At 55.1% G+C, this 12,656-nt stretch overlaps 1 protein-coding gene across 2 annotated transcripts; it reads left to right on the forward strand.

Moving 5' to 3' along the window:
- Positions 1–744: 744 nt before the first annotated feature.
- LOC142823283 (zinc finger protein RFP-like) lies at positions 745–11,032 on the forward strand. Of its 2 annotated transcripts, XM_075914141.2 has the most exons (7): positions 745–1,199; positions 2,740–2,835; positions 4,328–4,558; positions 4,863–4,885; positions 5,642–5,757; positions 8,815–8,853; positions 9,863–11,032. In XM_075914141.2, the coding sequence occupies exons 1-7, from the start codon at positions 783–785 to the stop codon at positions 10,375–10,377; spliced, it is 1,437 nt and encodes a 478-aa protein (XP_075770256.2). In that variant the 5' UTR covers positions 745–782; the 3' UTR covers positions 10,378–11,032. The 2 variants fall into 2 exon arrangements, with proteins under 2 accessions (XP_075770256.2, XP_075770257.2); XM_075914142.2 differs by lacking the exon at positions 2,740–2,835.
- Positions 11,033–12,656: the final 1,624 nt, after the last annotated feature.

Below are 12,656 nucleotides of genomic sequence, written 5' to 3' on the forward strand. Positions count from 1 at the left end.
GCTGGGTTGGTCCTGCAGCGCCGCTCCTCGGCACTACTGAACCAACCCCGCAGCACCCCAGCTGCTCTTCCCCAGGTGTCCCCAAGTCAGCCGCTGCTTAAACTGATCAGCGGCTGACTACAGGAAGCCCGAGGCAGAGTTGCTCTGCCCCGGGCTCCCTGGAATCAGCTGCTGATCAGTTTCAGCAGCGGCTGACTTGGGGACACCTGGGGCAGAGCAGCTGGGGTGCTGCCCGGTTGGTCCCCGCAGCGCCGCTCCTGCGGGGACCTACCCGGCAGCGCCCCAGCTGCTCTGTCCTAGGCGTCCAGATTCAGCTGCTGTTGAAACTGATCAGCGGCTGATTCCAGGCAGCCCAGGGCAGAGCAACTCTGCCTCGGGCTTCCTGTAGTCAGCGCTGGTCAGTTTCAGCAGCGGCTGAATCTGGAAGCCAGTTCCGACTTACATACAAATTCAACTTAAGAACAAACCTACAGCCCCTATCTTGTACGTAACCCGGGGACTGCCTGTATATCTTCCAGAATAGCTTCTTCCAAAATGAGCGTGCCCTATAGACGCACCCTGAGTGCCTAGTCCCAAGTTTGGGGCCTGGCAGATGTTTCGGAGGAGTTATGAACAGTCTGGACTCATCACGCTTCATTCAAAGACCCTGTACAATCTGAAAAAAGAAAGAACATAAGAACACACCCAGGAAGGCAACACCTAATGATAGAAAGCTCAACCCACCCATTTCTGAGCAGAAGGAAGTGAAACTAAACTCTCTGGTCTCCCCTGTACCAGAAGCCATGGCTGCTGTGAATCCAGTAAAGATGCTCCAGGATGAAGTGACCTGTTCCATTTGCCTGGATTATTTCAACGATCCAGTGTCTCTCGACTGTGATCACAGCTTCTGCCGAGCCTGCATCGCCCAGTGCTGTGGGGGGCTCACCGCAGGCGTCTCCTGCCCCCAGTGCAGACGGACCTTTCCCCAGGGGAACCTCAGGCCGAACAGGCAGCTGAGGAGTATTGTGGAGGCAGCCAGAGCACTCAGGTTGCAGGCAGAGAGGGAACCAGCCCCAGAGAGACTGTGTGAGAAACACCAGGAGCCTCTCAAACTCTTCTGCAGAGAGGATGAAATCCCCATCTGTGTGGTGTGCGACAAATCCAAGAGGCACCAGGATCACACCGTGATTCCTGCCGAGGAAGCTGCTGAAGAATTCCAGGTAGGGAAATGCCAATTGCGATTCCTGCCCTCGTGGGACTTTTGGGGAGTACAGGAGAGCAGCACCCGCCCTGGGAATTTAGCTGATAGGATCAAGGGTGTGGGACTGCAGGAAGCAGGGACAGTCTGAGGGCCCCTTGTGGCATGGGGCAGCCCTGCCTCAGTTTCCCAAAAAAGACCCACAGTGGTATTTTTTTTTTGGCTAGTAACAGCCCTGCTCTCCCAGCCAGGACTCTCAGGACTTTGAGACTGGAGTTTGCTCTTATCATCCTGAACAAGATCCAGGGTCTCCTCTGTCTGGCTTTCCATGGGCCTCTGTTTGACCTACCCCAGGCCAGGTTGTATCCCACAACCCCTCACTCTGCCCTTCATTGTCCCTTCCTGGGGAGGAGAATTGACTATGTTACTAGCAGGTCTGACAACTAATGTTCCTTCTAAAATTGTACATTTCTGTGTGTGGAATAAATTTTGTTGTGTGCACCAAGGCATGTGTGGCTGTGCACCACCCACATAAACACCTGCTGCCAGCTGTGGGTGACTGGGCGCTCTGCTAATCAACTGGGCAGCACTGGAATCTCTCCTGGCTGGCTGCCCAAGGGCCCGGCTTACAGGGACCCTGCTAAGAGCTCCTTCCTTGAAAGGGCTAGCCAGCCTGTGCCCAGCCTCCTCCCCCCCCCCCCCCACCTCTCCTGAGCCCAGTTGTGCAGATTTCTCTTTGGGATTTATCTCTCTAGACTCAGTGGGGGAACCTTGTGCCCACCACGTGTCCATGCTGACGTTCATGGCAATGGCAATAACTGGTAGTGAGTAGAATGCATTGGTGTCTATAGCACCGGCCTCCCCGGGTCCCAGGGAGCAATTGGGGCCCCGTGGGGCTGGGCATCCATTGGACAAGCCAGCCAGAGAGAGCTCCTAGCCCCAGCCACAGCCTTATGCACACAACCAGCAGCAGGTGGGTAAAGAAAGAACCAGCGGTGGGAACAGAGGAGGGGCACTGAGGGGTGTTTGCAAACACCTGCAATCGCCAGAGCTAGGTCATCACCAGTGGCTGCCAGGCCGGATTTCTACTCTGTACCTGCCTGGCTGAGTCCCTCCTCCTCCCCCCATGCAACCCTGTCTTTCTGGAGGTCCCTGATGCTCATGGTGTCCCTCCTCTCCTCCAGCAACCTCCCCTGCGATCTCCCCCCACCCCCGCGCATGCAGCCTCTGAGTATGTGACCCCAGCTCCCTACTGTAACAAGGGCAGACAATTTCAAACACTCTGAAAACACTCCCAGTGTCTGTTACTGTGACTCTGTGTCTCCGATCCCATACACCTGCCGAGCCCTGCAGTCGTGAGTATAGTGTGTGGTTGTGCTGGACCAGCTCCCCCCAGTCTTATCCTGAAACTAACAACAACAGAAACAAAATTAAAAACCTAAAAATCTTCGCTGGCAGGACATTAAAGAAATGGGTTGCACCAAAAATTATCTTTTTAAATTATTAGCAAATCTCACATTTGATGTTTTGCTTAGTCACATGAAATGTTTCTGCGTCTCCAGGAAAGGCTCCAGGCCCATCTGCAGACTCTGAGAGCCGAGAGAGAAAAGCTGCAGGGACTGAAAGTGAGCAGGGAGGAGACCAGCCAGGAGTACCTGGTAGGTGCCCGGCGTTATTACCCTGCCATTGTAACGAGCCAGGGGCAGCTAATCCTGAATCAGACACTAAGGAGGGGCCAGGACAATCTAGGGACTGGATTATGGTTTCTCGTGATCAGCCAGGGAATGAGAACCCAGAAATCACAATTCATTGTTTTAGCAGAATCCCTCCTTAGGGTTGGGCCCTAAACCAGCCGCTTCAACCCTCTGTGCATTTGTGGACCCCTTTGGAAATGTCAACGGGAGATTCTTTGACCCCTTTGAAAATCGACTCTGTGTGAACAGCTGAACTCTGTCCAGTTGTTTTTCAGTCTAAGTCTTTTGCTGCTATGGTCCATTGCCCCCGGGGCACAAAAACCACAGGGTAGAAACCACTGCCACATACTCTGTAAACAGAAGCTTCCGGGGTAGCCAAGTTAGTCTGTAACAGGGTAAACTTAAAACACAACATGTAGTCTGGTAGCACTTTATAGGCTAACAAAGCATGTAGGTGGTATCATGAGCTTCCCACCTGTCTCTGTGAACATGGCTGTGAATAGAGCAGAGCAAATGCCTGCAGGGCCGGCCCACAACATTTTGGCACCTGAGGCGGGCAGCTCAAACCATGCCCCCATGCCTCCTCACTTGGGCCGAAACTTTGAAAGTTCTCAGTTCTGCCTTCTTCCTGTTCTACTCCTCCCATGGGACTGCTCTGCTGTCTACATATGCACCAGCAGCAGACACAATTTTCTACACTCTCGATCCTAGCGGTGCCCCCCACAAACACACATAGTCTGGCACCTGAGGTGACCGCCTCAGTTTGCCTCATGGTAAGGCCAGCACTGAACGCCTGATCTTTTTCACTGGCAGGACATTACAAAAATAGGTGGAACGAAAAATTATTTTACAAATGATTAGCCAATCACATATTTGATTTTTTGCTGAGTCAAATGAAATTTTGGGGGAAAAAATAAAAATGTTTTGTTTCAACTTGACCCTTTCCTGAAAAATACTGTTATAAAACACAAGAATAGTTTCAAAAACAAGTCAGACTTTACAAATCTAGAAAAATTAAGCCAATATTTGGATTTGCCATGTATTTCTTTCTGCAGCACAACAACCGGTGACATCGCCAGTAATTCATGAAATGTGTCTTTGGTGACAAATCTGCATCTTCCCAGGAAAAAAAATGTAACGCAGAAAATATCACCAAGGGCTAGTGCTGAGTCCTGCTCCCTGCTGCTTTGGCTCGGTGTCATGGAGGCCATGAGCCACTCATGATCCAGAGCACGTCGGACACAAAAACGTCCTTTATGAGATTCTGGGGCCAAACAGGAAGACGTGAGAAAATTCTCTCTCTAGTAATCACAGGAGACTGTTCACTGTCCAGTGACTTAGAATTTGCAAAGAGATTCTCCCCTGCACACTCAGTGCTCTGTGAATGGCCCCAGGCTCCATCCATGTCCCTGTATCAGTGGTGCTGATGTTCTTCCTTTGGTTCTTTTTCTTCCAGAAAAGGACACGAGTCGAGCAGCAGAGGATTGTGGCCGAGTTTCAGCGCCTGCGGCAGTTCCTGCAGGAACACGAGCGACTTCTGCTGGCCCAGCTGGAGAAGCTGCACGAGATGATCGTGAAGGCAGGGACCGACACTGTCACCAAACTCTCGGAGCAGATTTCCCGTCTCAGCGAGCGGATCCGGGAGCTGGAGGGGAAGTGTCAGAAGCCGGCAAGTGAATTCCTGCAGGTGAGACTGAGGGGAAATTCCCCGGATCCCACCACAGAGACAGGACAGCCCCTAACAGGTGGGCACAGGAGTCAGAGGTCACAGGCCAGCTCCGTGTGCGCCCTCCTGGCATGGGAATTGTTGTTTTGTGCAGACCCACAGGCACAGAGAGGCTAGAGATGGCAAAGCCCCATTCGCTCAGGGATCCATGGCCCTGGGGCCAGGAAACGTCTAGTTTCCCCTCACTCACAAAATCCCTCCCTTGGAATTCACAGTGTGTGTCAGGTGGGACTGAAACTCTCTCTCTCTCTCTCCCTCTCCCCAGGACGTCAGAAGCACCTTGAGCAGGTCGGTGGTTCTCACACACCTCACAGCGCTGGGGAAACACTGGGCAGTGAATTTTTCGCTGCCTCTCCCCAGGGCTCCACAGCAGGAAGGTCACATTTGGGATTCAAATCTGACTCATTTAACCCTGAGGCCCTCGCCCTTTTAGAGGCGACTCTGCAGTTACCCAGGGAAAGGCGCAGACTGGCCTGTGGTATATTCTACCATGTCACCTCCCTGGGGATGGGCTGCCCCAGGACTGAGGGGTGGGACATGGGCCTGTCCCTGCTGGGCCCTGGGCACCATTCAGCCCAGGGCAGCAGGGATTCAGGGTCTTTCCCGCCCGAGGGCTGTTTGGAGACCTGTGTGGAATGAGTGGAGGAGGGGGGAGCTTCTGTCTCAATCTAGCTCCTAGTGGGCAAATTCCTCCAGCCCTTCCTCTGGGAACCTCCAATCCCTCAGCGCCTGGAGGCCCAGGGGTGAGTTGGCCGCGGAGATTCAAATACCCCCAAACCAGAGCTTAAGGACTGAGTCACTCACAGCTGGATCACAGCGGTTCCCAACCTGTGGGCCACAGACCCCTGGTGGTCCCGATGGTCCTGCAGGGGGCCTGTGGAAAGTTTAAAAGTAAGGACTAGGCCTGATACTTCTTTCGCTTTCTCTTCCTTTTCTTTTTTTCTGCCCCAGGGAAGGGGAGTTCGTGAAATTTTCATAGAGGGAAAAGGGGTCCAAAGGCTGGGAACCACGGCAGTGTCACCATGGGACGTTGTTTCTCTCCAGGTGTGAGACGGGGCAGGCCCAGGAGCCAGATGAGATGGCCCCTGAACTGGTAAAGCGAGTCCATGGTTTCTCCCAGAAAGTTATTGCGCTGTCGGAGACGCTGAGAGAGTTCAAAGGTACCTTGGGGGACTAGGGAAGGAGAATGGTGCTGGTCAATTGGTTCATAATTAGAGGATGCTTCTATGTAATTGGGGGGTGAATGGCACAGACTTGGGTTTCAAGACACTCAGGTTGATTAATTCAAACCCTTATTTGTTCAGAAGCAGCCTTTGCTATTACAGTGACTGTGAGAGTGGGAAACAAGAGAGAGAGAAAGAAACATGCCCAGTTCCCTTCTCCTGGGGCATAGAGGGGCATGAATAATCTGTCCTGTGATGCTAGGACCATCTCTTATGGTATCTGACCTGTAACGCACAGGCACATTATACCCGGATTAATCCTGTTCCAATCACTTTTGTGTTAGGAACAGTCAGGGGCTTGTATAATTCACACACTGCACACACAGGAAATTCTAATGGTTAGGGCTTGGGCTGTCCAAGCAATGTTTGAGTTACTCTTTTCTGATTCATTACTGCTCAGCACAGGCTGATGTGCACGGGTCACTTCTCCGCAGGGGGTTCTGGACATCGCTCCCTGGCCTGGGCAGGTCACATTTGGTGTCTGTCTGTAAACACCTTGGGTATGTCTAAACTACAGGCTCCGTCGACGGAGCCATGTAGATTTGTTTTTTTGGCAAAGGCAAATGAAGCTGTGATTTAAATGATCACCGCTTCCTTTAAATTTACATGGCTGCCGCGCTGAGCTGACAAACAGCTGATCAGCTGTTTGTCGGCTCAGCACGCTAGTCTGGACGCTCCCCTGCCGACATCAAAGCTCTTTGTTGGCAGCCCCGGTAAACCTCATCCCACGAGGAATAATGGGGCTGCCGACAAAGGGCTTTGATGTCGGCAGGGGAGCGTCCAGACTAGCGCTGAGCGGACAAACAGCTGATCAGCTGTTTGTCGGCTCAGCGCGGCAGCCATGTAAATGTAAATGAAGCCGCGATCATTTAAATCACGGCTTCATTTGCCTTTGCCTACAACCCTAATCTACATGGCTCCATCGATGGAGCCATGTAGTCTAGACACAGCCCTTGCGTGGGCAACACATCTGTGTCCTGCAGAACAACTCAGGAATGCGGCACTTTAAGAGGAAGGTCATTGTGGGAAACATTTCCCTTATAGCAAGCACAGGGCTCATCAGGCCCAAGCGGAGCCAATCAGCATCAGTCAGAGGTGGTGGTGGAGGGGGGGGACAATAATTTTTGGTGGGGACCACTCCAAGATTTTGGAAGGTGGCCAAGGGCTGCACTTTGCTGCGGCGGGGGTGCAGGATTTAGGGTGGAGGCTGCGTGCAGAAGGGTGCACAGAGTAAGGGACTGTAGTGCAGGAGATGGAGTGGGGTCTGAAAGGGAGTTTGGGGTGGTGACCTTGGTCAGAGGATTGGGGTGCAAGATCAGGGAGGGGATGTCGGTGCAGGAGAATGTTCTGGCCTGGGGAAGGGATGTCGGAGCGGGGTACGGAGTCTGGGAGGGAACTGTCACCTGGGGAAGGGGGTACAGAGAGCTTGGAGGGTGACCTAGGGAATTGAGTTGGGACGCAGGAGGGGTTGGGGTGCCAGAGGCAGGCTCTGGCTGGGAGGCACTTACCTAAGTAGCTCCCAGCCAGCAGCCCTGCAGCATCCCCCAAGGCAGGCTGGGCTCCCTGCCTGCTGCAGCCCCATATCACATTAAACTGCAGACTGCTCCCTCCATGTGGCTCTCAGCTCTGGGAGGGGGAAGAGGCTTGTGCTGCCCCTATCCCCAGGTCAAACTCTCAGTTTCTATTGGCCGGTTGTTTCCAGCCAATCGGAGCTGAGGATTGGGCTGGGGGTGGGAAGATCACATGAAGCCTCCCCCTCCCTGCAGAGCCCAGAGCCACAGGAACCAAGCTTTAAACCACGGCAGCTGCATGTGCCTGAGGCTCCCAGCAGGGGGGTCCACGGGCTGGATTCCGTGGCTTGGTGGCACTGGCCCGTATTTTGCCCAGCCCTGGTGTAAATACCCACGTTCAGTCTCCAAACATGGACAGAGCAACGACCCTGGTCCCAGTTCTCAGCACTTCCCACTAGCCAAGCCGAGGGAGAGGAGAAGGCGCCGGGCCCGGCCTGAGGGCGTCTCCCATCAACTCCCGACTCACGAATGGTCACAACCTTCAGGCCACATTCAGCAAAATCCCTTCGCTTGGGCCCCTGCATCTCTCCCAGCCAGAGGGCTGCAGGGCGGGTGCCCCAGGGCGGTGCAGCCCCCCAGCCGCAGGCCCCTCAATAAATGGCCGTTTGGTAGAGCCGGGTCCAGCCCCTCCCTGAGCTCTGGTCCGGTCTGGGCCAAGGGGCTGCAGGGAAGGAGAAAGCCCCTCCCCCATGGTGAGGGGTCCCTCCAGCACAGGGGCCCCTTGTGCCTCCCAGCAGTTGCAGGCCCAAGGAGTGTCCCTGAGAGGGCTGGGGGGGAGCAGGGATGGAGAGGGCAGAGGGAAGAGGTGGGGAGAGGGAGAGAGGCAAGTCCCTGAGAGGGCTGGGGAGGGGCAGGGATGGGAGGGAGGGGGAAAGAGGCGGGGGGAGGGACAGAGGGATGTGGGCCATGTAACACTGGGCCTCTGGCTCACTGCTCCCTGGACCAGACACCCGGGGCCATTGTAACCATGAGACTCCGTGTGAGCCAGAGCCAAGCCCAGCCCCAGCTGTTGAAGCCACTGATCACCGGGTCACAAGTAGCCTCCCTGCCCTGCTCTGCCGGCACTGGGTGAATGTGGCCCATGGAGCCCACCTCCCCTGCCTCAGTTTCCCCTGGGATAAGGTGATTTTCTCCTTATTCTGATTGTTGCCTCTGGAGGCCCCGTTGTGCTGCTCTGTGTGGAGACGCTGAGCAAACAGCCCCGCAGCTCCCGGCGAGAGCCAGTTCACACACAACCCCTCACCTCCCACAAGCATCAGGGGACCAAAGGGCTGAAAGCGGCTTTGATGCCAGCGGCTCTGCAGGACCTGGGCCTAGGGAACGACAAAAGGCTGGAAGTGAACGAGGCCTGAGCGTGTCTGTCACATGACAACCCGGCTCTGTGCTCCCTGTGCAAACCTGAATCTCCCTCTCTCCTCCCCAGACACTCTGCCGGATGCACTGGAGGAGCCCCTAACAACAGGTAAACGCCCTGAAAACCTCATGCGGGACCTGGCACAGTGCGGTGCCCCGGGACAGGCAGGCACCGGGCAGGCCACTTAGCACCATGGGCCAGGAGCCAGCCATGGAAACGACTTCACAAACAGCCCCTCCCCCAGCCCAGGGGCCATCTCCTGCCCCATAACTCCTCCTCCTGAGCCCCCGCCCCCAAGCCCACAGCCCCAGCCCAGAGCCCAACACCGTACCCAGAGCCTGTCATCTCCAAGGCTAACCCACAGCCTTTCGCCATTGCTGCACCCCAACTCCCTGCCTCAGCTTGTACCCCCTCTGGTATCCAAAACCCTCACCTCAGCCCTCCCCACCTGGAGCCCCTCACACACCCGAAATTCCACTTGGCCTTGGGCTCCCCTTGGTCCCTTCCCCCGCAGTGACTGACGGGCTGTGCCCAGCATGGACTCTGGGGCACTCGGGGACGTTGCTCTTTCTCCTGCCCCCTGCAGAGGACCCAGGAGTCCATGGGAGGGTCCCTGCTCTGCCGGGGGAAGGGATGGATCAGGCCCCAGAGCACCAGGGCACGGGGCACAGACAGGGGCAGCCCTGGGCCCTTTGCAGGCAGCTGGGGAGCTGCTGAGAGCAGAGCTCTGGTCCTGTTCCCCTTTTCCTCTCCCCCCGCGTGAGCTCAGCTTCTCTCTCCATCCGCCCAGACCCCGCTGGGACCCCCTCAGCTCCCTGGGGCCCCTCTTCCTTCTGTCAGCCCCTGACTCAGCCTCCTGCCAACCATCACTGGTACAGAGACACCCCTGTTCCTGCGCACGGTGCGTGGACTCTGTCACGGCCCCTCCCTGCCTGGGGAGTGAGCTGCCCCTTGGGCTTAGCTGAGACCTCAGGGCTGCTCCCCACTCAGAGCCGGGCGCCCCTGGAGGAAGGAGAGTCCCTGAGTCACTGCCCAGCTGGGGCAGATTCTGTCCCTGACGCCATCGACCCCCCCAGGGCCGAGCTCTGCCCCTCACGCTCTGATTCTCCCCCCCCAGCCAATGTGACTCTGGATCCAGACACGGCGCATCCCAACCTCGTCCTGTCGGAGGATGGGAAACGTGTGAGATGGGGACACACATGGCAGCCACTGCCCGACACCCCGGAGAAATTTGTCTCTGTGCCCTGTGTGCTGGGCTGTGAGAGCTTCACCTTAGGGAGACATTACTGGGAGGTGGAGGTGGGGAATGGGCCATTCTGGGCTGTGGGGGTGGCCAGAGAGTCAGTGAGCAGGAAGGGATGGATCAGCCTGAGTCCTAAGGACGGGATCTGGGCTGTGGGGCGGTGGGGGGACCAGTTCCAGGCTCTCACTGACCCTCACACCGCCCTGCACCTGTGCCCCCCCAGCAGAATCCGGGTTTGCCTGGACTGTGACTGGGGCCAGGTGACATTTATCGATGCTGGAACCGAGGCCCCGATCTTCACTTTCCCGCCGGGCTCCCTCCCTGGGGAGAGAATCCGACCCTGGCTCTGGGTGGGGGACACAGACACCGAGCTCCGACTGTCTCCCTGACATCAGCTCCGCTAACCTCACCCCCCCCCAATCTCTGTGACCCTGGAGGACTCCCCTGTACCCAGCCCCTGGCTCCTCATATCTCTGACCCCAGAATCTTCTCCCTCGCAGATCCAGAGGAGCAAAGTAGAAGGAACCTTCTGCACCCACAGGAAGCAGCCAAATCCTGAAGGGTAGTGGTGGGGGCTGGGCAGGGGCAGAACTAACAGCCGGGCTAGGGACAGGCGGAGGTGGGGGTGACAGGACACAGAATTAACCAATCAGGGCTGGGGAGAAGCTGGAGGCTCTGCAGCAGCAGGAGGCGATTTGCAGAGATCTGGGTCCATTGGCACAGCCAGAGAGGAAGGGATAAAATCAGGACAAACGATGGGACCAAATTAGAGGCCCTTCCCCTGCCCCAATCTTGGGGTCCCTGGGCACATTCTTGGGGGGAGGCTCTCTAGGCCCAGCCTGAGTTGTGAAACCCCCTGTACCATGAGCTGACCCTTCAAAAAAGTTCCCCGTGCTGAGACCCCCCCGTCTCCCAGAGCTCCACGCCAAGCTGATCTCTCTTTGCACAAATCCCGCCGCGCACTGCTCTGTGAATTCACCAGACAAAGCACAAGAGAGTTCAGATCAATGACCAGCCTGACAGCTCTGCCCCTCACTAGACCCCCACCTGCCTTGGGAACTCTGGGGGTCAGCTGGGATCAGGAAAACAGCTGGCCCCCAGCTCCTGAAACTGCTGCCTGCTGGGAACTTTCCTCTCCACTGTAGACCTAGAGACAAGGAACATGCTGTAGACTGGGGATGGGGTATTGCAACGCTGAACATCACTGGCTGAAATTGTAGCTGCTCAGAAAATCCCTGGCATGACACTGTGAGCCCCCTAAGCCTGAGTTACGGGGGAGATGTAAGTGTCTGGGAATGGGACAAGCCAGGCAGGGAGCTGTCTGTGAGTAGCTAGTGAGAGGTGCTCACAAGAGAACATAAGAACATCAGAGTGGCTGGGACAGACCAAAGACTCATTTTGCCCAGTGTCCTGTCTGCCCGCAGTGGCCAATACCAGGTGCCCCAGAGGTAGTGAACAGAAGAAGGAATCATAAAGTGATCCCTCTCCTGTCTCCCATTCCCAGCCTCCGATAAACAGAGGCCAGGGACCCCTCCGTGCCCAGCCCCTGTGTAACTTGTGTGTCAGAAACTGTGTGGGAATCATTCGCTTTAATAAAATGTTTCCATCTGTTCCTGTCCGGTTGCTCTCTGGTGTGTTCTCCCCGTCTGTGAAATGGATTGTTGTCACAAAGCGGTGGGGCTTTGTTGTCTCTATCGCCGTGTTTCTTAAACCGTGTTCTGTGGTGCCGCGAGGCAGTTGGAGGTGTGCCACGGAGAACAACAGAATTCAAAATGGCCACCCTTAAAGGTTCCTCAGTGTTCCTCAATACCAAAAACATAGTTTGATGTTCCTCAGTGTTAAAAAGTTGAAGAAACACGGCTCTGTTGGGTATTTTTTTGTAGGGGAGGGGTGTTTGCCTTTCAGATTATTCTATTGAACAAAAGCAGGACTCAGATTCTCTGTGAACTCATGACTGGATTCAGGTACCCGGGACACCTGAGCTGCTAAGTATGTGTCAATGCAGACATACTTGGGGTGCTGCAGGGTGGGGGCTCTTTAATGACATAAGAACATAAGAGTGGCCATATAGAGTCTGACCAAAGGTCCATGCAGCCCAGTGTCCTGTCTGCTGACAGTGGCCAATGCCAGGTGCCCCAGAAGGAGTGAACAGAACAAGGAATCATTAAAGGATCCCTCCCCTGTTGCCCATTCCCACCCCTGGCAAACAGAGTCCCTACCCATCCCTACCCATCCTGGCTAATAAGTACTGAAGGACCTAACCTCCATGAATTTATCCAGCTCTTTCTTGAACCGTGTTAGGGTGCATCTTCACGGCAGGGCTTAACTCAAAATAAGTGAGGTACATGAACTGCATATCTCATTTTGAAACAGAGATTTCGCCCTACAACTTCCCTTATTCCTCATACAATGAAAGTTACAGGAGTCAGAGTAAGAAGTCCTCCAGCTTGACAGTATTTTGAAACAATTTTGAAATAACTACCTGCTGTGTAGAATTGGACTAAGTTATTTCAAAATAAAGTTGCAGTAAAGACATACCCTTAAATTCCTGGTCTTCACAATATCCTCTGGCAAGGAGTTCCACAGGTTGACTGTGCACTGTGTCAAGAAAAACTTCCTTTTGTTTGTCTTAAACCTGCTACATATTAATTTAATTTGGTGACTAATA

This window comes from Pelodiscus sinensis, chromosome 19 (genome assembly GCF_052426305.1).
Source record: "Pelodiscus sinensis isolate ZL-2025 chromosome 19, ASM5242630v1, whole genome shotgun sequence".
Taxonomy (NCBI): domain Eukaryota; kingdom Metazoa; phylum Chordata; order Testudines; family Trionychidae; genus Pelodiscus; species Pelodiscus sinensis.